Below are 25,503 nucleotides of genomic sequence, written 5' to 3'. Positions count from 1 at the left end.
GAACCAATGGCATCTCTTCTTACAGTCAGTTCTAACTGCTTCATTATCCCCCCTTTTGAAATACAGGCTCCTAAAACACCCAGATGAGCTCTGTCTTTTAACTTCATTCAATCAACGAATATTTATTGAGAACTTACCATGGGCAAACACAATTCTGATTTCTCAGAAAAGGTTGCTGACTAAACAGTTAGGAATCCCTGCTCTCTAGAAGCTTACATTCTAGCAACTTTGAAGGTAATTTATGATTCAGGTATTAATGACATTAAAAATGTTGCTTACTGAGGGGGGCACTTGGTGGGATGAACACCGGGTGTTACACTATACGTTGGCAAATCGAACTCCAATAAAAAAAAAATACAAAAAAAAAAAAAAAAAAGATAGTACCCTTTCCTTTTTTTTTTTTTTTGATAGTACCCTTTCCTTTACATCCTTGCCAATATTTTGAAAAAAAAAAATGTTGCTTTCTAAAGAAAGTAGAATCCATTACATTATTCTGATATAAAGCTCGTTTGTAACTACAGCTTTTGTATTGCCATATCTGCAGGCAAATAATCTGAGTAAAGAATATCAAAAGGAAATATTCTTATAAATTCAATATGGGTTCTGAATTCTCCTGCCATTTGGGCCCTACCTCAGCTGGGAGTCTGATAGAAGTTACCAGCTAATACCCCTTAAGAGTTAAGGCTAAATCAGAGTCAAGAAGTATTTCCTTCAAAGCGGTCAATGCTAAAGAAACTTTTCCTCCAAACCCTCTCCAAGCATTATTCCAACAATCCTCTGTCCAGGAATTTCAGACATATATCTATTTTTCTGCATAGAGTTCAATAATGACAGAAAAACATAAGACCAGGGTACAAGTGAAGTAGAATATGGAGGGATAGAAAAGGACAACAGGACAGCCTAGTGGCTTGTATCCTTAGCAGTGTCAATGAGCACAAAGAGAAATGTTTTATTCCCTCTCATGTTGCCATCCAGTCGAGCCCAAGTTTTTGGAATATAATACAGCCTTTAAAAGTTTTAGAGACTCTTTGCAACTTAAAGTTTAAAAGTGTCAGGTAATGGGGAAGTAGTGTGGCTTATTATTTCCTTTAGAAAATGTGTTAATGTGTAGATATCATGAATTCAGTAAATACATTTTAAAAAGCAAATGTGAAAAATGTTGAGCTTCTATATTTATATCTTTAACTCCATGAAAGTTCTGACTCATAAGTTAGGGCTTTTCAAATTAAAGCTGTTATTTTGAGATAATTATAGATTCTGTGTATTTTTTTAATTAAAAAATTTAGCATAGTCTATGTGTAGTTTGTTCGTAAATGCTACTTGATACTTCCCTTGTGCCTATCACTTAAGTCTTAAAAAATTTATTGTTCATTAGGCCCAGTTGACAGGAGAAGTTATAATTTTCTTGATTTTTCTTTAAAAAAAAAAGTGACAGTTGACATTTCGTGTCTTTTGAACGTGGGTGGGAAGATGACAAATAGTGGAACGAAGATCGTTAGGCACTGCCATAGAAGTTTAAACTCAGTAATGTGTGTTGGGGATGGAGGCAGAAAAAAGGAGGATTTCTTAGCAGAACAACAGCTGAGCAGAAATACCCATAACTGAACACTGAAGTGTTGAAAAAGCACTTGTATACTACATGGGATCGAAGCAACCTCTTGCTCAAGGTTAAAAAAGAAGAAGAAGAAGAAAAAGGATACCTAATTAGTATAAATAAGATTGTCATTTCCTGTGTGAAAATCTTTATTGTTGTAACTATTTATCCTAAAAATGTACTTTTAATAAATAACTTTATTAAAATTATTTAAAAATACTTTAAAAATAATTTTATTTTGCACACTTTCCTCATTGATGCATTCTAGACTTTTCCTTTCATGGAATTTCTTCCTGATGGGCTCTTCAATTTAATTAGTGTATAATTTCTTCAGCTATAAGCTAGAAGTATAGCTCTTCCCAGATTAAACCTCAGAGAGTTTTTTCTTTAACCTTTGCTAATTGCAGATGGGAAAAATTACTTATCTGTCTGCAATGCTGAGATGTATATGGATAGAAGACAGATTTATAAAGAAGTAGAAAGGCAGAGATTGGTCCAAGTGATTTTGTTCTGACAAGCCTAACTTGTATGTGTGTGTGTGGGGGGGGGCGCATTGCTCAGATTTTAGGAAATTGAGTTGAAGGGGGTATAGATTGGTACAAAAGCAGTGAGTTATGGTCCATCAAGAACCCTTCTTTAATTATCAGAATTGCCATTGACATTGATCTGAACCCCACTGGGACAAATTAGGAGACGGTTATGTCTGTGCTGAAGCACTGTGCTGCATCCCTTGCCACCATCCCCCACAGAGCCTCACCTCTCTGGGCCAGTGAAACAGATCACTCCATCACATCCTGAAGTAGATCAGTTCCTGTTTTAATTCACCACTGCTTCTTCTCAAGATACTACCTTAAATGCAAAGTAGGAATGCCCTAAAATTGAGAAGTAGGCAAATAGTAGTAATTTGAATGGTCCATTAGGTACTCCACAAATGCTTTCTGGAACTCTATTAGGAGCCTGATAGCATTAACATCATTATTATTCAAACATTACTATAAATGTACATGCAAATTCCTAGTTTTAATCTACCATTTATTGCCTACTCTCATATTGGAAAAGTATGAAATGTCAAATGTCTTTTTTTTTTTAACAATATAAAAAGCAATGTGACAGTGTGAATGCACATGATAGCTAAGATTAAAACCTTTGGCCAGGGAACTACAGTATTTTGCGGGAATAATGATTGGTCAAAGTTGAATATTCTTCCCTTGAGTCTAATGCAAAGCATGCATTGAACAGCATTTACCTGGCAAATTCTCTGTTCCTTGATCCTCTACCTGCTGAGGGGTTGGGAAGCCTAAGAGTTGGGAAAGCTTGTGAACCAAACATTACTCTCATGACAGTGCATGAGGCAGGAATAGAAGTGGGAACTAAGGTCCTGATAGGTTTTTCTAACAGTTGTGTAGTGGAGTTGATCCAGCAGCTATCAGGGGACTAATACATTGTAGCTCTTTCTTCCTCTTTAGGGATAGACCTACCTCAATTTCTATCTTCTGAGAAACCCCAAACCTTGGTTGCCTTCATTCAGAATCCAATACAGGCAATGTATAGTAGGAAATAAGTGGCCACAAATTAGCTTGTAGGGATACTGGGGGGTAGAGGTGGCATGGTTAGTAGAGAATATGCTGAATGCTTATCGGAAATACTACCTTAAAACTACATTTGATACCAATGTTTTTAAAGAATTCAGGGATCCTATAGATTAATATAAGTCCAATTATGTTTTATGTGTGGCAATCTCTATAAAAATTATATCTTCTGGGGATCCCTGGGTGGCTCAGCGGTTTAGTGCCTGCCTTCAGCCTAGGGCGTAATCCTGGGGTCCTGGGATCGAGTCTTGCATCGGGCTCCCTGCATGGAGCCTGCTTCCCCCTCTGCCTATGTCTCTGCCTCTCTCTCTCTCTCTCTCTCTCTCTCATGAATAAATAAATAAAATCTTTAAAAAAACTATATCTTCTCTGGGGAGCTACTACTATGTCACAACTTTTATGAAGAATTCATACACCATAGGTTCCCTACCTTTTTTTTTTTTTTTTAATTTTCTTTTGGTTCCCTACCTTTTGAGAAAAGAATCTATTGTCCTTTTCCCAGAAAAACTTTGAGATATAATTGGAAACATTGAGCTAGATGTATATAAGAACCATAGGTGTGCCTTATATATGTGGTGTTGAATGAAAATGGTTTTCAGAGAAAAAGAATGAAATAAAATGAGATTTACAGAAGACTATCATTTATGTACATTAAAAACACAAACATGCAACCAACGACACTACAATTTTATAACGGTATATGTGTATCAACTACTTTAGAGTGACATACCTATGGGAAGAAAGAGTGGGGGGTGCTGAAGAGGAAGGGATTAAATGAAATAAAGTAAAATAAACAAGAAAGGACCTGGCATAGACCACGGATGTTGTGCTATAGACTAAAGAAGAGAATTCATTCACCTCTGTGAAGCTGAGGGTCACAGATAACAGAAGAATAAAACCTCATGATTCCAGTGGTAGGACTGAGGAGAAATGTAAAAAGGGAGGTCCCTGAGCACAGGGAGGGGAAAGGGGACCCACTTGGGTCATGCTTCCTCCTCCATTTTGCCCCCTACCAAGCATGCCAGTGAAGTCTGGAAAGGGGGCCTTGCCACAGGGCAGGGGTCAGCAAACTTTTTTTTTTATGATTTTATTTGACAGTACAGGCAGGGGGGAGAGGGAGAAGCAGGTTCCCCACTGAGCAGGGAGCCCGATGCAGGGTCTGATCCCAGGACCCTGGAGTCATGACCTGAGCGAAAGGCAGACATTCAACAGACTGAGCCACCCAGGAGCCCCAGCAAACCTTTTCTATATAGAACCATACAGAAAATACTGTAGGCTGTGCAAGCCATGCGATCTTTGTTAGAACTATTCAACTTCATTGTTATAGTGTGAAAAGAGCTATAAATGATCCATAATGAACGGCATGGCTGAGTTCTGGTAAAACTTTATTTAAAAAACAAAGTGGCATGCTGGTTGTGGTCTGTGGGCTGTGGTTTGCTGACCCTTGGTTTAGGGAGCTGGACCTCATCAACTGGCATGACCTCCCCTCTTACAGAGGGCCCAGAGCAGAGCGCCTCCAAGATGATTCTGTCATTCAAATATATGATCTATGAGGACAAATGCAAAGGCATCAGGCTTATTTAAATTCAGAGAAAAAGAGCCTGAGGTCTACTGGGGCTTCCATGATAATAGAATCTCAGACTCTCTGAGCCTTCTCGCTACTGGGATAAATAACCCCTGGGCAAGGTTCACATCGTTTTTCATTTGATCAAGTCAAGACCATGTTTCATAAGCAAGTGCAAATGCTCAAGAGCTTTCCAAGTTTGTAGCAAGTGGTATGAATTTACAGTCTATGTCTCCCAGGAGACCTGTAAAAAGGGCTTCCCTCCACCTTTCTCAGACATCCTGGCTTAAATCCTGGGGCTATTCCTTCCATGAACCCCCATGCTGGGCAGGGGGCAGTCTAGGCAATTGCTAAGCCCATGCCTGCACTTCATGCTAAGGAAACGGAGGACAAAAGTTATAAAGCCCTCAAAATGATCATTTCTAGATGAATAGGCCAATTAAGCACTGTTGATTCAAGCATGATAATCATCAGTGCTATTTCAGATATCAGCAGGAAAAAGCAAACAAAATCAAGCGCCTGGCCTGCTCTTCACCTCCACCCTGGTCCACTGGCATCTAGCTGCTAATGACTGTCTCAGGAGGCACCCACCCCATCTTGTCCAGAGAGCATCTTAGGTTCTCTTTCATTACTGTGTCCCCAGCTGTTTCCCAGACCCCGGAAGGACAGCCTGTACACCATAGTGGCTGACATCTTAATTCAGTCCAGTGACAGTGCACTTATCCACGACAATCCATTTGTTCCAGGTTAGATTTCCCCAGGCACCCCTCCCCTCCATTTTGCTGGAGTCTTTACTTTCTTGCTACAGCTTCTATGCTGTAAGGCAGCAAAGACCCCTTTTTAAGCCTGTATAAATTAGTGTCAGTCATAAAATTCACCCACAGATTTGCCCTGGAGTCCATGGTTCAAGAGAGAGCTGAGGAGAATCATTAGCTAGGAATGCTTGTCTGCTGGGGACCCATCAGGATTTCACACCAGGGCCTGTGGATCCTGCATGTGACAGGGAGGCAGCTCTCTAAGCACTTGCAGGGGCAGGGGGATTAATAGTCAAAGTCTCCATGGGCCTATTATTCCCGTGCCTGGTATAAATCAGGAATATTGATATATTGGAAGTTGTTTATGAAGGAAGAACATCGCGTTATTTTTTCTTGTAGTCCTGGGAAATTGCCCTCAGCATGATTACCCGTACCTGATTGGAAAGTGCACTGTTGGATGAGTGTGGAAATGCTAATCTGACTGCATACTTCCCTATAAATAAGTCTTACCTCAATCGTTCAAAACAATGCAAAAAAATGTGCATCTTAGCTCACTCCCATGGAACCTTGGGTCCCCAGTAACAACTATTTTTGTGTTTTCCATGTTGTGTTGGGATGGAGAGAGAGATGAACACAGTCGCTGAGTGTCCTGTCTTCTCCTTCGTTCTGGCCAGATCAGCCATTGTTGTCTCTTTCTTCAACTCGGCCACTCTGTCCTCATTTTTATTGTTTTTCCTGCATCTGGACCCACCAAGCCCACAACCTATGTATACTCCTCACCTACACAAATCTGCACTTCTCTAGAGGAGGAAAACCCAGTGTGTCTTCTCCTTTCTAGGCACAAAGGTGACAGTGAACTCAACAGAAGCAGAAACATGAATGCCTTTCACTTTTGGTGAACATGAACATTCTGGACATTTTGTTTAAAGGGGCGCTAGACCTTTAATTAACAGTACAGTGTCTAACGTTATTGAGCACTTGCATGTGTCATACGCGTATATCCTTTGTATATATTTATGCTCATGACAACCCCATGTTAGAGGCGTTAACTGAATACTTTTCTTAGATGGGAATCTGAGATTCAATAAATTAATTGACCTGCTCTAGAGTAGAGTTTGAAACCAGGGAGTCTGGCCCCTGTGTTCAGCCTCTACACCACACTAGGGAAAGGAATAGAAGAAGTACCATCCTGGGTCTGGCCACTGTGTGGTTATGCGACTTCTCAAGGGAGACCAATCTCCATGGTCTCATGTAGGATTTACTCAGTGCAAACTGGAAAGGCCTTGTGGGTTAATTTGGCAGCTTGCACCTTATCACCGTCTTCCCCTTATCACGCAATCAATCTCTGTCTATTCAAGGAATATAAACTTGGGCTATTATTAGCGTCAGAATAATTACGAGTATATATATATATATATAATTCATGTATGTAAATTGTAACAGTGTTAATACCCTTTTCCTGTCCTTAATCTTGTCTAAAGTGTTATCATGAAGGGTATTTTGATGTCTATAACTTAATCTCTTAGAATAGAGCTTTGTTTGTTTGGATTGAATACAGGTATGGCATTAAACCCTTAGTACAATAGTGATTTTTTTTTTTTTTTTAAGAAAAATGTTTGTACCTGACCTACTAAAAAGATGTCACTGATCCCTTGGTCAATGGAGCATTTTTCTAGACTATTTTCCTGGTGCCTTTTTTGAACACTAACACATGTTCAAAAAATGGCCAGGCTGAGTGGAGGTTGCAGAACTGCTTTTGGAACAATGCAAAAATAATCGTCTTGCATATGCCCAGACATTAGCATTTTTCTCTATGGAGGTAATTATCCAAAGACAAACTTACACACTGACAAAACCCTGCAACCACAGTAACAATAATAAGAGCTGACCTCGATTTTGAGCTTTCTATGGGTCGGGTGCTGTGTGAGGCAAACTATGCGCAGTAAGTGGTTGTTGTCGATTTGAGGACACTGTTATTCTAGTGTAGGAGATAAAGAAGCTGATGTATGGAGAGGCAAATCACACACTAGAACATAGTAGAACCAAGATTCAAACACAGATCCCATTGACTTTTTGGTCCTCTGAATCGCTGTGCTGCTCAGCCAAGTGGCAGTCCCAGCTGCTACAGGGGGCCTGGCAGGCAACTTAAAAGAATGAGGTCAGCTGCTGCAAGACAGCAGGGAGTGCCAGGGCCATGGACAAATATACAGCCTGGGGAAAGAGAGGCTGCTGCTCTTGGGCAGGCATGCAGGCCAGGGTGCCCAGGTCTTTTGATTTGTCCAGAGCAGCCAAAAGCTGGAGTTCAACAAAAATCTCCCATTTAAAAAAAGTTGGCATTTAATTTTATAAAGGCACTTTGTGACCCAACAGTGGACACCTGTAGCTCCATGCTAAGCCCACATGCTGCCATCCGCCACCTCGGCCAAACTGGCGTCCACAACTCAGTGTGTCCATGGAACATGCTTGCTCTCCAGTGTTGACCTTACGTGTGGACGGGCTCCTGAATCCTGAGCTCTAGTTCACTGGTCAACCTTCTGAGCTCCTGCTACAGAAAAGGGGAGAAAGAGTAGGTGGACCTGCCCATTTCAGTGCTCCACGCTGCAATTTTTTCAGCTCGATTTCAACTGTATCCTTAAGCTTTCCTGTGTCCTCGGTCTGAGTTCTGCCGAGGTTGCGTACTGCACTAGACTGTGTGCTGGCTCCCTCAACCTAGTACATTTCTCCCATCTTTCTATTGCACAGCCTCTTGGGACAAGCGCACAGGCTTACTGATTACCCCACCCTTTCCCACCTTCTCCCAAGCCTGAGCTCAGTGATTAAAAGTATCCCTTTCAAATATCTATTGAAGTAAATATAAAAATTGCAGCAATGAAGCTTGTCTTTGTATTGTATTATCTAGGAGATAGGTTCAGTTGCTTTAATAAAGAACAAAAAATACAGTGGCTTTGCCTCTTTAAGCTTGTTTTCTCATTTGTTAAATGGTAATCATTACCTACCCCACAGGAATCATGTAAGATGTAGATGGCTTAGCACAGCACCTGCTGCACAGAGGCACTCCATAGAGGTCGGTTCATGTTGTTATCCGAAGTTTCACAAATCGCTTGTCAGATTTAACATAATAAAGCCAGGATTTATTAAACATCAGAGGGTAGCATTGCAAGTGGTCTTCACATCGTGGATGGAGATCTAGAGAAACTTGTAAAAGGTCTCTTCCAACTTAAGTCCCACATATACTTTTGTTAACTGGAACCTAGTTAACACTATTTTCTTTTTTAACAGAAATACCCGAAGAATGTGTTAATTAATCTCTGTGATGGGCTGATTCTCCCCTCTAAAATTCACCAGCTGAAGCCTTAGCCTCCAGGACTTTAGAATGTGACTTTGTCTAGAGATAGGGCCTTTGAAGAGATAATTAAGCTTAAATGAGATCATATGGATAGGCCCTGATCCAATTTGCCTGGTGTCCTTGTAAGAAGAGGACATTTGGGCATATAAAGGGACACTGGGGATGTACTTCCACGGGGAAAGGATTATCTGAAGACACAGGGAGCAAATGGCCATCTACAAGCCAAGAAGAGAGGCCTCAGGAGAAGCCAAGCCAGCTGACACCTTGATCTTGGACTTCTAGGCTCCAGATCTGTGAGAAAATAAATTTCTATTGTGTTAGCCACCCAGTCTGTGATACTTTGTTATGGCAAACTTAGCAAACTAATACATGCTTCCTTCTTTGGACCTTTGGCTCTTTCCAGCCATGTAGCTTCAGAATATAGGAGATGGGTGTCTGCTTGAAATAAATAACAAAAAATGTTCTTTGGGAAAAAGACCATGTTTGCCTAAAAACTCTGTCTCCTGGTCTAATACATAGGGGGTTTTCCAAGGAAGACCTCTGAGGCAGATGCAATCCATCCCCTACCTATGTTCCCTCAGGCTTTGTCCATGTAGCACACACCAGTCAGACCTTAAGGTGCCTGCATTGCATCTCTGTGTGCAGAGGACTTATTCTGGTGCCTGAAACCTGTTCTGTCAGTGTTCAGGGGACTAGCACCGCCAGAGAATTGTGCCCAGTAACTGGCAGGAATTGGAGTATAAATACCCCAGTTCCCTCATCCTTAAATGTGCTAACTCCAATAACTTTACACTGGCTGCCAGAGTTCTCCAGAAGGATTAAGCTGCCTTAATCTTTCGACATAATGCATCTTTCATAAGCTCCCTTCCTATCCCTGTTAAAGTTCTCCTTTCCTTTCCTCTGTTCTTCACTTGAAAGCATCTCCCAGATAGACTATGAGCCCTCGAATTCTTATTTCAGGGTGTGATTCTAGGGGAGCCAAAACAAAGGCAGCCTGCTTTCTGGCTACCTGTGTGTGCATTTGAAACTTCCAGGTAGCTTTGGGTGGCTCAGCAGTTTAGCACCTCCTTCAGCCCAGGGCGTGATCCTGGAGGCCCAGGATCCTGTCCCATATCAGGATCCCTGCATGAAGCCTGCTTCTCCCTCTGCCTCTTTCCCTCTCTCTCTCTCAATCTCTCTCTGTTTCTCATGAATAAATAAATAAAATCTTAAAAAAAAAAAAGAAAGAAACTTCCATATTTGAAGATGCTGCTGTGGCACCTAATTTAATGAGCTGACACACTGCATTGGGTTCTTTACAGCATAAGTAGCCCATCCACTGGTGAACTCTCTCGGAGCCTCTCCTTGTGGGGAGGAGTGCTCTGTAGTCCTGCCTCGTGTAAATGCATGTGCCTCAAATCAACCACTCTGCGTTTTTTCCTCCATAAACACAAAAGCCCAATCCTTTCAATGCTTATTGGCTTTTATTAGCTTGTGCTCTTGCATCATATCTGTATGTTTGTTAGGCATATTTGCATCAGCGTTGTGTGATTTTAATAGGTTGTCTTGTAGCTGAGGCACGTATTTCCTTATGGGCGGCTGTGGTAAGGTCTGTGAAGTCTGGTTTGCGTATGTGGGTGGGGAGGTTGCTCTGGAACAAGAGTCCAGGAGATTGCAATGGGAGCAAACTTCTTAGCAACAATGCAAGCTGCCCTGGGTGTGCAGGAAAGCTTCCAATAAGGACCACCAACCCCAAGGTTTTTCTCTTTTACTTAGTTTGTACGCTGATGTCAGAAGTTTTCGGTCTTCTCAGCAGCTACTCTGGACAGTGCTAGGAAACTCACGTGTTGCATTCTGGGCTCCCTTAGTCTTCAGCAAACTGTTTGTACCCAAACCCTATAGTTTTGGATTAAGGATGGCTCCAAGGTAAGGCTGTTGATGAGCGCATTAGCAAAGCCTCACCTGACTATGCACTTAACCTTCTCAGGTGTTTGATGGTGAGATCACTCATCTTTGCCACTTTGGGAAAAGTTTTGTCACAGAAGCTGTTTTTATGTTGCATCTTTTGTGAACATTTTTGTTAGTGCATAAATCCTAAGAAGCATTTCTTGCTTAAGGGACTTATATGAGACATTCAAGTGTCCATCATCTCAGTGTGGAGGCAGCAATGAGGCTACCTGTCTCGGGCACAGGACTCCAGGCCAGAATCACAATTTTAAAGGGCTATTACTGACTCACTCCATGCATCTCAGCCAACTTATTTACCTTCTTCTCTTTTACCAGTAAAAAGGAAATAGTAAAAGTGTGTGGGACTCTATTATTTTCCATCTAATTATCTGGAAAAGCCTCCCCTATGAGTTGATGAAAGTATTAAATAAAGAGAAGATTTCAAATAGGCTCTGGGTAAACCTACTAACTTGTCTAAATCCACCCATTACATTTAAATGGACTTCCTTTGAAGTAGGTCATTCTGTAAAATGACGAGAGCCTTAATCCTGTCTTTAGTTTAAACATGTTCTGTAAGATAATTTCTCCTAGCAACCTGTTGGGGTATTAGGTTGGCCCTGATGCAAAGAGCGTTAGCAATGAACTACGACGCACAAAATCCCTTGTTTGGTTTCCCAGAATGTGCTTCCGAGAAGATAAAAATATTTTGTTTTTGTTTCTTGTTTTGTTTTCATAAATGGGAAGTCAGTGTATTCGATTGAAGAGCTGATATTATCTTATTTTAGGGAAGGGCACTCGGCACCAAAACAGCATTTGGCAGCTCAACAGAAGCAGGTGTCCTCTTTGCCCGAATCTTCTCTCTCACCTCCCATCCCCCATATCATCATCTTGTTTGGTTTTGTTTCAATATGTCCAACTCCTCCTTTCCTCTCCCTTCCTGCTTAGACTGCTGGTCATCACCTCACCCAGTGTCACTATGATACCTCCAAGCTGGCTTCCCTGATCCTAATTCTCCATATTCCAGGAAACTCTGCCTCCTGTTTCTTGGTTCATCATCTCAAAACATGCTTCCACCACATCCCTCCCCAACTTGGAAAGCTGCCATGCACCCTATGACTTGCCATGCACCGTCCAATGTCCTCTGCCTGACTCCCGCTACCCTCTGTAATCCAGACTGTCCCACACATTCTAGCATACTCTCCTGTTTCACTACTCAACACGTTTTGCTTTCTCCATTTACCATGAACAAGCCATTACCCAGGGCCAATGGGTATGATTTTACAGGTCATACACTTTCAAGCCCAAGGGCATTATTCATATTGGTTATTACCTAAGTGACAGCCCTTGGCATTATGCATCCTACAGTATTCATCATTTCTATTTTCCCGAATTTTTCCTTTCCATTGCTTGTCTGTCTAAATCCTTCTCATCCCTCACAGTGTACCTTAGCTGTGACATCTTAACTATGCCAACTCTCATTTGTGTCTTCCTCCTTTGAAGTTCCGGAAGTCACATAAGCTCTTACCCGCAAAACAGTTCCTACTAAGAATTCCCCTGCTATAGAAGGCATGAACCCTTTTTTATTCATCCTTCCATCTCTACAGCAGAACACAGTGAGGCTTAGTGACTATTGAATAGTTTTCTCTTTTTTTCAAATGGGATTGTTTGAATTCTCCCAGTTAGTTTCTGAGCCCCTTAAAGGCATGGATATTGCCATCCACATTTGTAGCCAGCATGAGGCTGAACCCAGGATTGGTATTCTATAAATACTAATTATCTGATTCTTGGACATGGAAAATACATTAAGTGTTGGTATGTTTCTTTTTTTAAAAAAATATTTATTTATTTATTCATGAGAGACACAGAGAGAGAGGCAGAGACACAGGCAGAGGGAGAAGCAGGCTCCTCTCAGGTAGCCCGATGTGGGACTCTATCCCAGAACCCCAGGATCACACCCTGAGCCAAAGGCAGATGCTCTACCACTGATCCACCCAGGCATCCTCGTATTGATGTTTCTTAAGGCAAAACCAGCATCATCTCTGGAAATACCTAATGTGAACCAAAGATGTGATCTTGAAGGAGCAAGACCCTTTCCAGGAAGTTGTTGAAATCTTCCAGAGAGAAGAAAGGATTCATCATTTTTTAACCAACAATAATAAAGTAGATCTCAAGCAAGGCAGATTCAATTATTTAGAATACCAAGTAGCTATTCAAGGTTATTAATATGCAAAATGAAAGGCAGAAAAGCTAGGAAAGCAACATCTCTGCCCTCTTGTTAGAGATTGAAATTTTATGAGGATTACCTGTTGTCATGGCAGAAAATTATTCTAAATACATATCTAACAGTAACCATGAGGAGTCGTAAATTCTCCAGTAAATGCTCCAGAACACACAGCCACAAAATCCTGTCATCCCATCTGTCTTTTTCTTCTCACGGAGGATCTGTGCTGCCTTAGGAAGACAAATGTAAAACCAGAACAGAAAATAAAGGCAAATGCCTTCTCTTGGCATTTTCTCCTCTAGCATTTACCTCTCATATTTGATGCTGTGATGATTGCTACTTGTTCAGGGTATTTTTAGTATTCGAGCATCAACAGATGTGATGGATTTCCATTTGTTTTGCCCCTTCCCAAACTGCCTTCAATCCATCCAAAAATCTCTGAGCCAGCAGCTATTGGTCTACTTCACACACCCATGTGGCATGTTAACCTTTGTTCATTTTTGGGTTTGTATGTTTTGGGTGTGTTGGGGGGCATCAGTTTGTATAAGTTAGGTGTTCATGGAGAGAAGGAGCACTCCTTTTGATTATAGTTGAATTCATAGTTAACGCCTCTTAGTGTAAATGGGCGGCTTACTTCTATCTTTGTTTTTGGCCTGTCTATACATGCTCACGCTTAAGAAGTTAGACTCTAATCCAAATGCCATAGGTTTTAGAGATGCCGTTATCAGATTACCTACTTTGAAAATCTGATGAAGCCTATGTCTCTTTCATCAGAAAAGTACACAGACATTTTTCATATAATTTCAGGAGGTTTCTAGCCATTCTAAAGCCTACGGACCCCTGATGGAAAAGAATAATAAGGATAATCTCTAATACATCTGTCCTCCTGACTGCCCCAGCTCCAGTCTAAGTACTTGATACAAAATAACTCGCTTATTCCCCACATGAATCTAATGAGGCAGGTCCTGTGAATATATGCTCATTTAACAACTGAGGAAACTGAGGCCAAAGATGTGGCCTGTAGAACTTTATGGGACTGGTCAAGGCAGTGGGAGAATTTGAATTCAGCTAGCCTTGCCCCCAGAAGCCCCCATATTAAAGTGGTGATCATCTAGGATTTTTGAATTAGAAACTGTAAGAAAAGCTAATAAGAAGTGAATTGTGTGTGTGTGTTTTTTTTTTAAGATTTTATTTATTTATTCATGAGATAGAGAGAGAGGCAGAGACAGAGGCAGAGGGAGAAGCAGGCCCCCCATGGGGAGCCTGATGTGGGACTTGATCCCAGGATCCTGGGATCAGGACCTGAGTTAAAGGCAGAAACTCAACCATTGAGCCATCCAGGCATCCCAAGAAGTTAAAACACCCAATGCTTCTAAATCTTTCCTATGATGTCATAGACACTTGACTTCATTTCATCATCTCTTCTAATGTCTGCATCATAAATAGAGATCTAAAAATCATTTTTTCTATTAGACTTTATTGATTGATTTGAGAGTGAGAGCAAGAGGGAGAAAGAGAGTATAAGCAGGGGGAGTCGCAGAAGGAGAGGGAGAAGCAGGCTCCCCAAGGGAGCCCCATGTGGGGATCCCGACGTAGGGCTCAACCCCAGGACCCTGGGATCATAACCGGAGCCAAAAGCAGACGCATAACCCACTGAGCCACCCAAGTGCCCCTAAAAATCACCTTGTTCATAAAGCCTGGGGAAAAAAATATGAAAATTCTCCAAACATGAAGGTTTATTGATCCTTTGAGTGTCCTGTGTAAATAAACATGAAATTTTGTTTTTACCATTATGAATGGTATCTAAGAGAATGTTTCAAATCTACCTATTGGAAAATGAAACATTATCAATTCTAATCTGGAATTATAAAAATACAGTTCCACATAATACTCACTGTGCAGAGAATAATACAATAATAGGGAATTTACATGATATTCACAAGGAATGACCTCAGTCCTTAGGAACTCTACAGCCAAAGAGGAGTCAAGGGTAACAAATATGTGGATACCCCAGTGGACTGAGACCAAAAAAGCTGGTCTTGAATTGACTGGAAAACAGTCAGGTTCTCTCAGCCCTGAAAATGTAGGTTTTAACATTTTATGAGGAGTAAACAGAAACTTTATGACTAACAGCTTTTCCTATTTCTAAATCAATAGACATAAAAGAGCACAGGTTAAGGGACACCTGGGTGGTTCAGTGGTTAAGCATCTGCCTTTGGCTCAGGTCAAAGGGACCAGGTCATAAGGAAAGAAATGAGTGTCACATTTTTAACTTTTTTTTTTTTAAGATTTATTTATTTATTCATGAGAGACACAGACTGAGAGAGAGGCAGAGACACAGGCAGAGGGAGAAAGAGGCTCCTTGCAGGGAGCCTGATGCGGGACTCGATCCTGGATCCTGGGATCATGACCCGAGCCGAAGGCAGGCACACTCAACCGCTGAGCCACCCAGGTGTCCCCATTTTTAACTTTTAAAAGAAAGTTCTTTGTTGCTGCTCTTATCGGTATTACTTCTGTTAAATAGGTTTATTTAGAAATAAAGATTGATATGCCTTAGAGTTTCTCCTTATCTGGGTTTGACATAAACTTGAGAATAGAAAAAGAAATTTGAGTGTTGCCCAGAACACATTCACAGCATTGGTGTGCTTATAAAAATCAGTGCGAATTTCAGGTTAATATCCAATAAATGTGTACTTGTGTGCATGTGTGTTTTTGTGTGTGTGTGTTTGTGTGGAGATAATTTTGACTAAATAGTCATTGTGGAATTTTTTAGGCTAGACTATTATTTTTCCCCTCCAGATGTTTTTTTAAATTTTTTTCTTTAAATTCAGTTAATCAACATATAATGTATTATTGGTTTCAGAGGTAGAGGTCAATGATTCATCAATCTTATATAACATGCAGCGCTCATTACATCATGTGCCCTCCTCAATGTCCATCACCCAGTGACCTCCTCCCTTCACCCCCCTCTAGTCCAGCAACCCTCAGTTTGTTTCCTATGATTAAGAGTCTCTTATGGTTTGTCTCCTTCTCTGATTTTGTCTTGTTTTATTTTCCCTCTCTTCCCCTATAATCCTCTGTTTGGTTTCTCAAATTCCACCTATGAGTGAAATCATATGATAATTGTCTTTTTCTGATTGACGAATTTCACTTTTCACTTAGCATAATACCCTCTAGTTCCATCCACATTGTTGCAAATGGCAAGATTTCATTCTTTATTGGTGGCTGAGTAATATCCCATTATATCATCTATCTATCTATCTATCTATCTATCTATCTATCTATCTATCTATCATCTCTCTAATCTCACATCTTCTTTATCTGCTATAAACATTGGGGTGTGGGTGCCCCTTTGGATCACTACATTTGACCAATATTTTGAACACAGAGTAGATGGGATTTATTAATGACAACAGACAAACACATTGTTACAATTTTTGAGGTGTTTTCATAAGCATTGCTTACTTCAGCCTTTAACCATCCCACAGATTGGTTATAATTATTATATCACATTAGAATTAGTTTTATTATCCCTTTTTTATAGATAAGGAAATATACTCAAAGAGGCGAAGTGCTTGGCTAGGTTCACAGAGCTAATCAATCGGTCAGTCAGTATGGGACATGACCTGGGTGTTTTAAGTCCATGTTCAATGTTTGTTCTACTATCCCACACCTGTATTCAGAGCATAAAGGATGAGGAAGTTATATTTTGATGGTTGGTAGTAAAGAAAGTACTTCAGGAATAGCCTATCTCAAGCCATGGAGTTTGCCTAGCCAGGAACTATGGGGGGGGGGGGGGGGGGGATTGGAAGAAATCCTATCTAGGCCTTTGTTTGTTCATTCACTGGGGACTGAGTAATCACAGCTACAGTCACATAGAGAGCTATAATGTAAGAGGCACTGCATTGGATTAGATTCTGCATATGTATCTTGTCTCATCTTCTCAACAACCTGGTATTGTAAGTATTACACAGCACAGATCATAGATACTCAGAGAAGCCAAGAAAAATACGGGTTTGAGTTCGGGCCCAAATGATTCTCATTTCAGCACCTGGGGCCCTACAGTACCCACCTTTAAGGAAATCACTTCTTGTTCCTGTAGGAAGTCCTAGCTCTTCCTGGTTTTTAGACCCACTTCTGTAGCTTCTCTCTGAGATCTTCAAAAGCCAATTGGACCTCATACGATGTTGCCAGACCCCCTAAGGTAGATTTTCTCCTCGCTTATTCGGTAGCTGGCTTGGATCAATGCTACACATGCTTAATATTCATAAACAGGAAGCAACATATTCTTAATGGCCTTTGTCTTGTGGTTGGGCTTGATCTTCCACACACTGTTTCCTTTCCCACTTCTTTTGTCATCCCAGTCCAGGCTCTGCTTCCTCCAAGGCATCATTTCATCTTTCCCCCCTCCTTTACCCCCACGGAAAGGCAATATTTTTTGCACAGTGCTTTAAAGTGTGCAAACAGCTTTACAAATGTCAGCTCATTTAATTAGCACAGACACTGTACACAGAACACACCCATGCAAATAGTATAAGGAAAACACAGAAGTTTCCATCAACCCAATATTATGGATTACCATTTTAATCTTCATGCCTGGGATCCCGTAACCTGCTTTGCTGGCTGCCCAGTTTCCCACATCTCACTATTCTGAAGCACTTCATATACTGATGCTAAAATCATCTTCCTTCTCTGCTGATCTGAACATGCCACCATCTGGAGTCCATTTATAGCCTCCCCTCACCCTTGGGATAATGTATTTTCCTGCGACCTCCGAGACTCTGAATCTGCTAAGACCTCTGTTTTGCTTTCTTCTTCTTATGACAGTAGTGTTTAGCTAATCATGATTTTGTTTATTCATTTTTGTTTATTCATGCGTCCAGCATTCAGTCATGCATGCATTTGTTAACTTATCACTTACTAGGTGCTAGACACTGCCATAGACACTGCAGGGGAAAGCAAAGATGAATAATTTCTGCCCTCAAGGACTTTATAACTTCACACAGGTCTTCTATGTAAACATTCAATGCAAATATACATTAGAGGGATGCCTGGGTGGTTCAGCGGTTGGGCGGCTGCCTTCGGCTCAGGTCATGATCCTGGAATCCCAGGATCAGGTCCCGCATCGGGGTACTGTGAGGAGCCTGCTTCTCCCTCTGCCTGTGTCTCTGCCTCTCTCTCTCTTTCTCTGTCTCTCATGAATAAATAAATAAGTCTTTAAAATATATATTCAGACAGACTGTTATAAGAGAGGTGGTAGGGATCCCTGGGTGCCGCAGCGGTTTGGCGCCTGCCTTGGGCCCAGGGCGCGATCCTGGAGACCGGGATCGAATCCCACGTCGGGCTCCCGGTGCATGGAGCCTGCTTCTCCCTCTGCCTATGTCTCTGCCTCTCTCTCTCTCTCTCTCTCTGTATGACTACATAGATAAAAAAAAAAAAAAAAAAAAAAAAAAAAAGAGGTGGTAAAAGTAGATTCATAGTTGGAGGTAAACCTTTACATTTAGCTCAGGAAGAATTAATTACAAATGGGAAGAGCAGAAAAGGCTTCTAGGAGAAGGTTTTGTTTGATCTGTATAAGGGTGAGTAGATTTGCATAAGCAGAGTGGGGACACTGGGACAAGATTGGCTTGCCTGTCTAGCTGTCTGCTAGAAAGTTCTTTTTTTTAAATTTTTATTTATTTATGATAATCACACACACACACACAGAGACAGAGAGAGAGAGAGAGAGAGAGAGAGAGAGAGGCAGAGACACAGGGAGAGGGAGAAGCAGGCTCCATGCACCAGGAGCCCGACGTGGGATTCGATCCCGGGTCTCCAGGATCGCGCCCTGGGCCAAAGGCAGGCGCTAAACCGCTGCGCCACCCAGGGATCCCTAGAAAGTTCTTCTATTGCCCCCTTCCTCTGTCTTCTTGAGCATCTGACCACAGTCTTTTTTTTTTTTTTTTTTTTGCAAGAGTGTTCTAAATCCCCAAAAGCCTGGTAAACTTGCATGCTTGACTTAGAGAAAGAAATTTCCAAGATGATAAGAGTAAACAGCATATAAAAAAGCATAAATAGGTTTTGTTTCAAGATTACGAGTACATTGAATAGAAGACAAACTTACAACGGCCCCCACCTTTATCAGACAGTCTCTGGCTGGAGCCACCAATGCAAATAGTATATATAACATGTCTCATCCACAAGGGGAATACTTGTGTGTGATGCATTACAAAAATAATAGCACAGCATCACACAGGTTTGTCATGAACAGTCTGACGCCATATAGTTCTATTTATGATTCTTGAAAACTAAAATAAAGTGAGTAAGCCTTAATATTTTTAGTTTTGAAACAGGTTTCATCATCTTGCTACAGTCTCACAATTGCATATTCATTCCCTAAGAAAACATAAAAATAGCATTAATGTCAAGTACACCAACAGTTATATCTGGACTTCTCAGTAGAGGCAGTATGGGCAGTACCAGGTTACCCGTGCAAGGCCTGCCTTCTGAACTCCCACTGCTCAACCTTGGCCTTTGGGAAAGTCAGATTCGATCCATTCTAATCATGACATACTAAAGCATTGGCAGGCTTCAACAGGGAGACAAAATTGTATTTAGGTTTTTTATTTTTGAGAGCTGGTAAGCAATGCAGAATATTTTATGGAAGAAAAATTAAGCACAGGAGATCCTGGGAAGGGATGAACTCCAAAGAAGACTCACCCAAGTTCTAATAGCGATGGTGTTAGGAGACTTATTAGCATGACACGTCTTTTGTACATTTATCAGGAGACAGGCAGGTGCACAAAGTGTGGAAGAACACAAGGGAAAGCTCAGCCAATAGATACTGTCCTTGGTATTTGTGGTAATCATACGGGACTGCAAGAATTAAAGGAGGAAAGGTCCCAAGAGTCATTGCTCCCAGTTTCATAAAACTGGAAATGCACAGTCATCTGCTGCATGCTCTCCAAGGGCCTAGCTTAGGGAGGGGAAAATTGTCTTGGCTCCTCCTCTGTCCTCTGAACAACTTGGTTCAGTTCCTTTTGTTGCTCTACCCTTTACTGTCAGATTTGTTAGCACACTGGCACTGGCATATCTGTCTCTCCCATCCTGTCTCCTGAACACCCTCTGTCCGCTGGCCAGATTTTCACTTGGGTGCCTTCTAGTTTAGTCAAGTTAAACTCTGAAAAATGAAATCCTCAAAACCAGCTCTTCCCACCTCCCTGACTTTGCTAAATCCAGAGCCATTTAAAAAATTAATTGTTTTTAAAAGGTAATACATGTTTTTAAAAAACAAAAAATGCAAAAAGTTACACATGAAAGATCTCCCTTCTTTCCTTTCCCCACATAGCCAGTTCTGACCATTTGCAAGTAATTTCAAGTTTCTTCACATATACAATAATGGATATAAATTTCCCTCCTTTTTGTTCACAAGGGAGTATGTTCTTCATACTTTTCTGAACTACATGTCTGGTCACCTATTGTACAACAAATGCCTCTAAACTTAGTGGCTTAAAACAATTTATTATTATCTCTCATGGTTTGGTGGGTTGATTGGGCTCAGCTGGGTAGTTCTTGCTTTGGTTTTTTTATATACATGTAATTGTAGTCAGATGTTGGCTTGTGCAAAAGTGATGTGAAGACTCAGCGGGACTCTGTGTCCAAAATGACTTACAAATGGTCAGCAGTTGATGGTGTTTGATGGATGAGAGCTCAGCTGCCAAGGTACCTCCACATGGTTTCTCCAGGTGGCTTGGGCTTCCCATAGCAAGGAAGCTGGGCTCTGAGTGGGAGCATCCCAAGAGTGAGCATTCCAGGTCAATTAAGCCTACTTATACAATTGGCACTATTACGTCTGTTGTATTCTATTGGCCAGAGTAGTCAGTCCCAGGGCTAGACTAGGGTAAAGGGAATGGAGTAATAAACCCTGTCTTGTCATGGGGGAGTAGAAGGAAATATATATATATGTATATATATATATATATTTATATATTTTTTTATTGGAGTTCAATTTGCCAACATATAGCATAACACCCAGTGCTCATCCCATCAAGTGCCCCCCTCAGTGCCCGTCACCCAGTCACCCCCAACTCCTGCCCACCTCCCTTTCCACCATCCCTTGTTCGTTTCCCAGAGTTAAGAGTCTCTCATGTTCTGTCTCCCTCTCTGATATTTCCCACTCATTTTCTCTTCTTTCCCCTTTATTCCCTTTCACTATTTTTTATATTCCCCAAATGAATGAGACCATATAATATTTGTCCTTCTCTGATTGACTTATTTCACTCAGCATGATACCCTCCAGTTCCATCCACATCAAAGCAAATGGTGGGTATTTGTTGTTTCTAATGGCTGAGTAATATTCCATTGTATATAGAAGGAATATATTGCAGGAAAAATCTTGGGGGATAAGAGGCCCTGGGTAGCACCACCTGAAGTACTTTTCTACTCCTCCTAATAGATGTTAGGCCTGAGGATCTTTCTTTGCAATGTCTGACCTCTCACCCTCCCCAGTTTCCACTGACCCCACTAATTCAGACCCTCATCTCTTGGTAGCTAGTTAAATGTCAGCATTATCTTGCTAGTCTACAATTTCCCCTCACTGCAAATAGGCAGCAAAACTTGAGTTTTCTTACCATTGCTATTTCCATAAACTTTAGCCTTGATGATTGTCATTCTCTTAAGTAAAAATAGGCTCCAGTACCTGAGTGGCTCTGTTTGACTTGGGTGATGTTGGCATATAGGATTTACATGCTTTTAAAAAAAAAATCTTCCAATATTGCAAAATTGGATTAAATCCAGATTAAGCTCCTTTTGAAAAACTGAGTTCTCATATGTAGAAAAATTCTTCAACTGGTATGTTCTTGGTACTGGACAAAAGGAACAAAAATCAGGTCCTGGTAAAATTTACATTCTTGTTGTGGGAAAGCAGATAATAGATGAAATGAATAAGTAAAATATATGGAATCTTGGATGGCAATATTTTCTGTGGAAGTTTAGAAGGAGATAGAGGAGTGGATGGGAAGGGCTGCAATTTTAAATCACATGGTCAATGGAAGGCCTTGTTGAAATAGAGACATTTTAGTTAAAAAAAAATATATATATATATAAATAAATAAAGGAATATAGGAAGGGAAACAAGGATTTCTATAACCTTGCTTTCCAATAGAATAGCCCAGAGCCATATGTGGCTAAGTTTATATTAATTAAAATTAAATTTAAATTAAAAATTTGATTTTTCAAGGACACCAGCCACATTTCAAGGGCTCAAAAGCCACAAGTGGCTACTGGCTAGACAGAGAGAGAACATTACCACCATTGCAGCAAGTTCTGTAGGATAGCATTGCAGAGGAAGGGTATTCCAGATGGAGGGTACAGCAAGTACAAAGTTACCGAGTTGTGACATTGCTTGATTTGAGCTAGATAGTGGCATAGCTCTACTGTTTACACATTTTTTACATTCCCTATTGTCTGCCTTCTACTATGGCTGTGTGGCAATTGACCTTTATCACCTTAACCCAAGCCAGTGTTCCAAAGGCCCTTAGGGATATTGAGTTTTACACTCCTGCTCAGTGCCATAGAATCCATGAGATAAAGTCTAAACTCCTCAGTCTTACACTGAGAAGCTATGTAAAAGAATGTGAAGACCAAGAAACTGGGAAAAAGAACCCATGTGTTCTATTTGGGAGCAGAGTAGGTTCATGGTGTGATTCAAAAGGTATTATTACCAGGGGTGGTCTGGCATAAGCCTTAACAGAGTTGTGTTGACCAAAGGTGTCCTGGACGACCTCTAGTGGACCTTCAGTTGCTGTTTCAGGAGGAAGATTGGAGTATGGAGTGTCATTCTAGGGCTCAAGAAAGTGACTGATCACCACCTGGAGCTGAAATATTTAAGGGTTATATAAATTGGCACAGTCTCATATAATAATACAAGGGGGATTTCAAACTGGAATAAATATATGTGATGGGTATTTGGAAACTGAAAGGGACTCTAGAGTTCATTGCAGAGATCTTTACAGTAAACACACCAAACTGAAGGTGATAGGATTTAAGGCCTTCTGCAGCAGATGACCAGCATCCATTCTGATCTTATTTCCCTGTTTCTCCACTATGCTATCCCTCTCTGTCAGCAATATGTCATATTCATGCCCAATAGGTTCAAGCGTTTTTCTCATGTTTTTCCTCCTTACCTAAAGGATCCTCACTCTCCTTTCTGCATGATTGAATCTTGCACTCGGCCTTACGGCACAGCTCAAACTCCCTCCACTGACATATTTTTGCCCATCCTAGGCCAGAAACATTTCTCGCTTCTCTGGCCTGGAATGCTCATTATCCACACTCACTTGGCAATTACTAAGAGTACAAGGTAGTATCTTTGTTTTTCTGTATGTTTTTCTACTCCTGGGCAAAACCTTAAGCTCCTTGAGGGCAGAGATCACGGGTCGTTCTTCCTTTTTCCTAACGTGGCTGTATTTCCACATTTGATTGCCAAACGTCTACCACGTGAGGGGCTGAGGGTACAATAGTAAATCAGCTGAGAGCTCTGACCTGCAATCTTTACTTGTGAATTCTTTTTTCTTTTGACATGAATAAACTTCCTCAATGCTTACAAGTCTTGGGCAAAGACGGGACCCCAGTGGCCTAGTGATAAGGAATAAAAAGCCCTAGAGAGCACCGGTTGTAGACAGACCGCATGGGGATGTGAAGATTCACGGCCATCTGGATTTAAGGCCCTGCTGGAATAGTTTCACGCCAGATGCTCCACTATTCCTAGCTCCTGGAATGGTGTAAACAATGATTCACACCATGGTAGGCCTGTGCAGTTTACCAAGCACATTCATCACATGTATCAGGCTTTCAGGGAAGATCAGGTTCCAACATGTTAACTGAGATTCACCTTCAGGTCACCAGACTTGCATCTATTTTGCTAAACACCTATCACAGCCAACAGAAGTTTTCTCCCTTCATTCTTTAGTGCGAAGAGGGGACGGTGTGGAAGTAATTGTCTCAATGGTGTTGGACCTGTAAGCAGAACATAGAGCCCATTTTTGAAGTTCTTCGGCAAAAACCAGTGTCGAGGAATAGCGACTATGGTTTAGGTGTAGATTGTGCAAAAAGCAAGGAGGGGCTGGAAGAGGGAGGAGTGCCCCAGACTCCCCAGTTCACATGGTCGAAGTCCAAATCAACCCGGGCTGGTAGGTAAAAGGCAGTGAAGGGAGACGTTCAGCCTAGAGGGAACTGGGGGCGGGGCGGGATGGGCAGCAGAGCGGGCGTGGTGGAGGAGTCTGGGCGCCCCGCACCTGTGGAGGACTGGGGGCGCCAGAGGTCCCTCGCTCCTCCTCCCAGGCTCCGGGAGTGGCAGACGGGGGCCGCCCGGGGGGCGGGGCGGGGCGGGGCGGGGCGGGGCCCGGCGCACCTGGGCGGGGAGGGGGAGGCGCGCGGGGCCGAGCCTGTCGGGGGCCGCGGCGCGCGCCAATGGGCAGCGGCTGGCAGCGCGCCCCGCGCCCGAGCCGCAGTCGCGCCCTCCCGCTGCCTGGCGAAGGCGCGGACGGCGCGCGGAGGCGAGCGCGGGGGAGCGGAGCTGCGGGCGCCGCAGCCGCCGTCAGGGCATGAGGATGGCCGTGGGCTCCGTCAAGATGCAGCCGCCGTGCGAGAGCCCGGCCCTGGCCGCGGCGGCGGCGGCGGCGGCGGCGGACGGCGCCCTGCGCCGCAGCCCCAGCGCCCGCGAGCAGGAGCGCGAACAGCCGCCGGCGCCCCCGCGGCCGCGGCTCCGGGACCTGCCCGCGCTGCTGCGGAGCGGGCTCACGCTGCGGAGGAAGCGGAGCGCCGCCGGGGCGCGGGTGAGTGGCCCGCGCGCACGTGGAGCCCGCGCCCGCCTCCCGGGCCGCAGAGGGGGCGGCTGGAAGTTGGGGAGGGGCGGGGGCGCCCTCGTGCGGGGTCCCGGGACGGCGGCATCGTGGGGTGCCCCTGGGCGAGCGACGGCTCCCCCTTCCCGCAGATGCACCTGACGTAGCCCGGGGGCACCTGGATGCAGGGCGGGCCGCGGGCATCGCCCGGGAAGGGCCGTCGCCTCTCTCTCCGCAGAGGGCGAAGCTGCAGGTGTCCCGTCCCGCGCCGTCGGCCAGCCCCGTCCCGCAGCGAGCCTCAGGCCCTGCAAACGGGAGCTCCGTTTGCAGGAGGCTCGAGACGCGCGAGCCTGTTTGGGACGCCCCGTGGCCCGCTTGGGGCATCGGGCCGGGCTCTGGCCGCCGCCGCCGCCGCGGAGGTGGAGACGCGGCAGCTGGAAGTTCCCGGGCGAGCCTCTCGAGCTGCAGGTTCCGGAGGCTCCGGCGCTTAGTACTCGGTGACGCCCCCTGGAGCAGGAAGGTGCACGCCCCTCCCCCCAATTTTAAATATTGACTTCCTGATGGTGTGTTCAGATATGATTTCCTGGTGAAGGAGTGTCCCCGCTTGTGCATCTAAGTGCATTTAATGGGCCCCGAGCAGGTCCGACGTGTTTGGTTTGGTAAGAGAAGCGGACGGCCTGCTGCCTGCT

At 43.0% G+C, this 25,503-nt stretch overlaps 1 protein-coding gene across 1 annotated transcript in view; it reads left to right on the top strand.

The window, feature by feature from the left end:
* The first annotated feature begins 24,518 nt into the window (after window positions 1–24,518).
* Window positions 24,519–25,503, top strand: part of RAPGEF5 (Rap guanine nucleotide exchange factor 5) — a 228,835-nt gene continuing 227,850 nt past the window's right edge. The window contains exon 1 of the mRNA XM_072764532.1: window positions 24,519–24,808. Coding sequence (XP_072620633.1) covers window positions 24,578–24,808 — 231 coding nt within the window. The 5' untranslated portion in view covers window positions 24,519–24,577. The remainder of the gene's footprint in view (window positions 24,809–25,503) is intronic.

The sequence above is a fragment of the Vulpes vulpes genome, chromosome 7 (genome assembly GCF_048418805.1).
Source record: "Vulpes vulpes isolate BD-2025 chromosome 7, VulVul3, whole genome shotgun sequence".
NCBI lineage: Eukaryota > Metazoa > Chordata > Mammalia > Carnivora > Canidae > Vulpes > Vulpes vulpes.
Note: the sequence above shows the minus strand (reverse complement) of the source record. Positions and strands in the feature narration are given on the sequence as shown.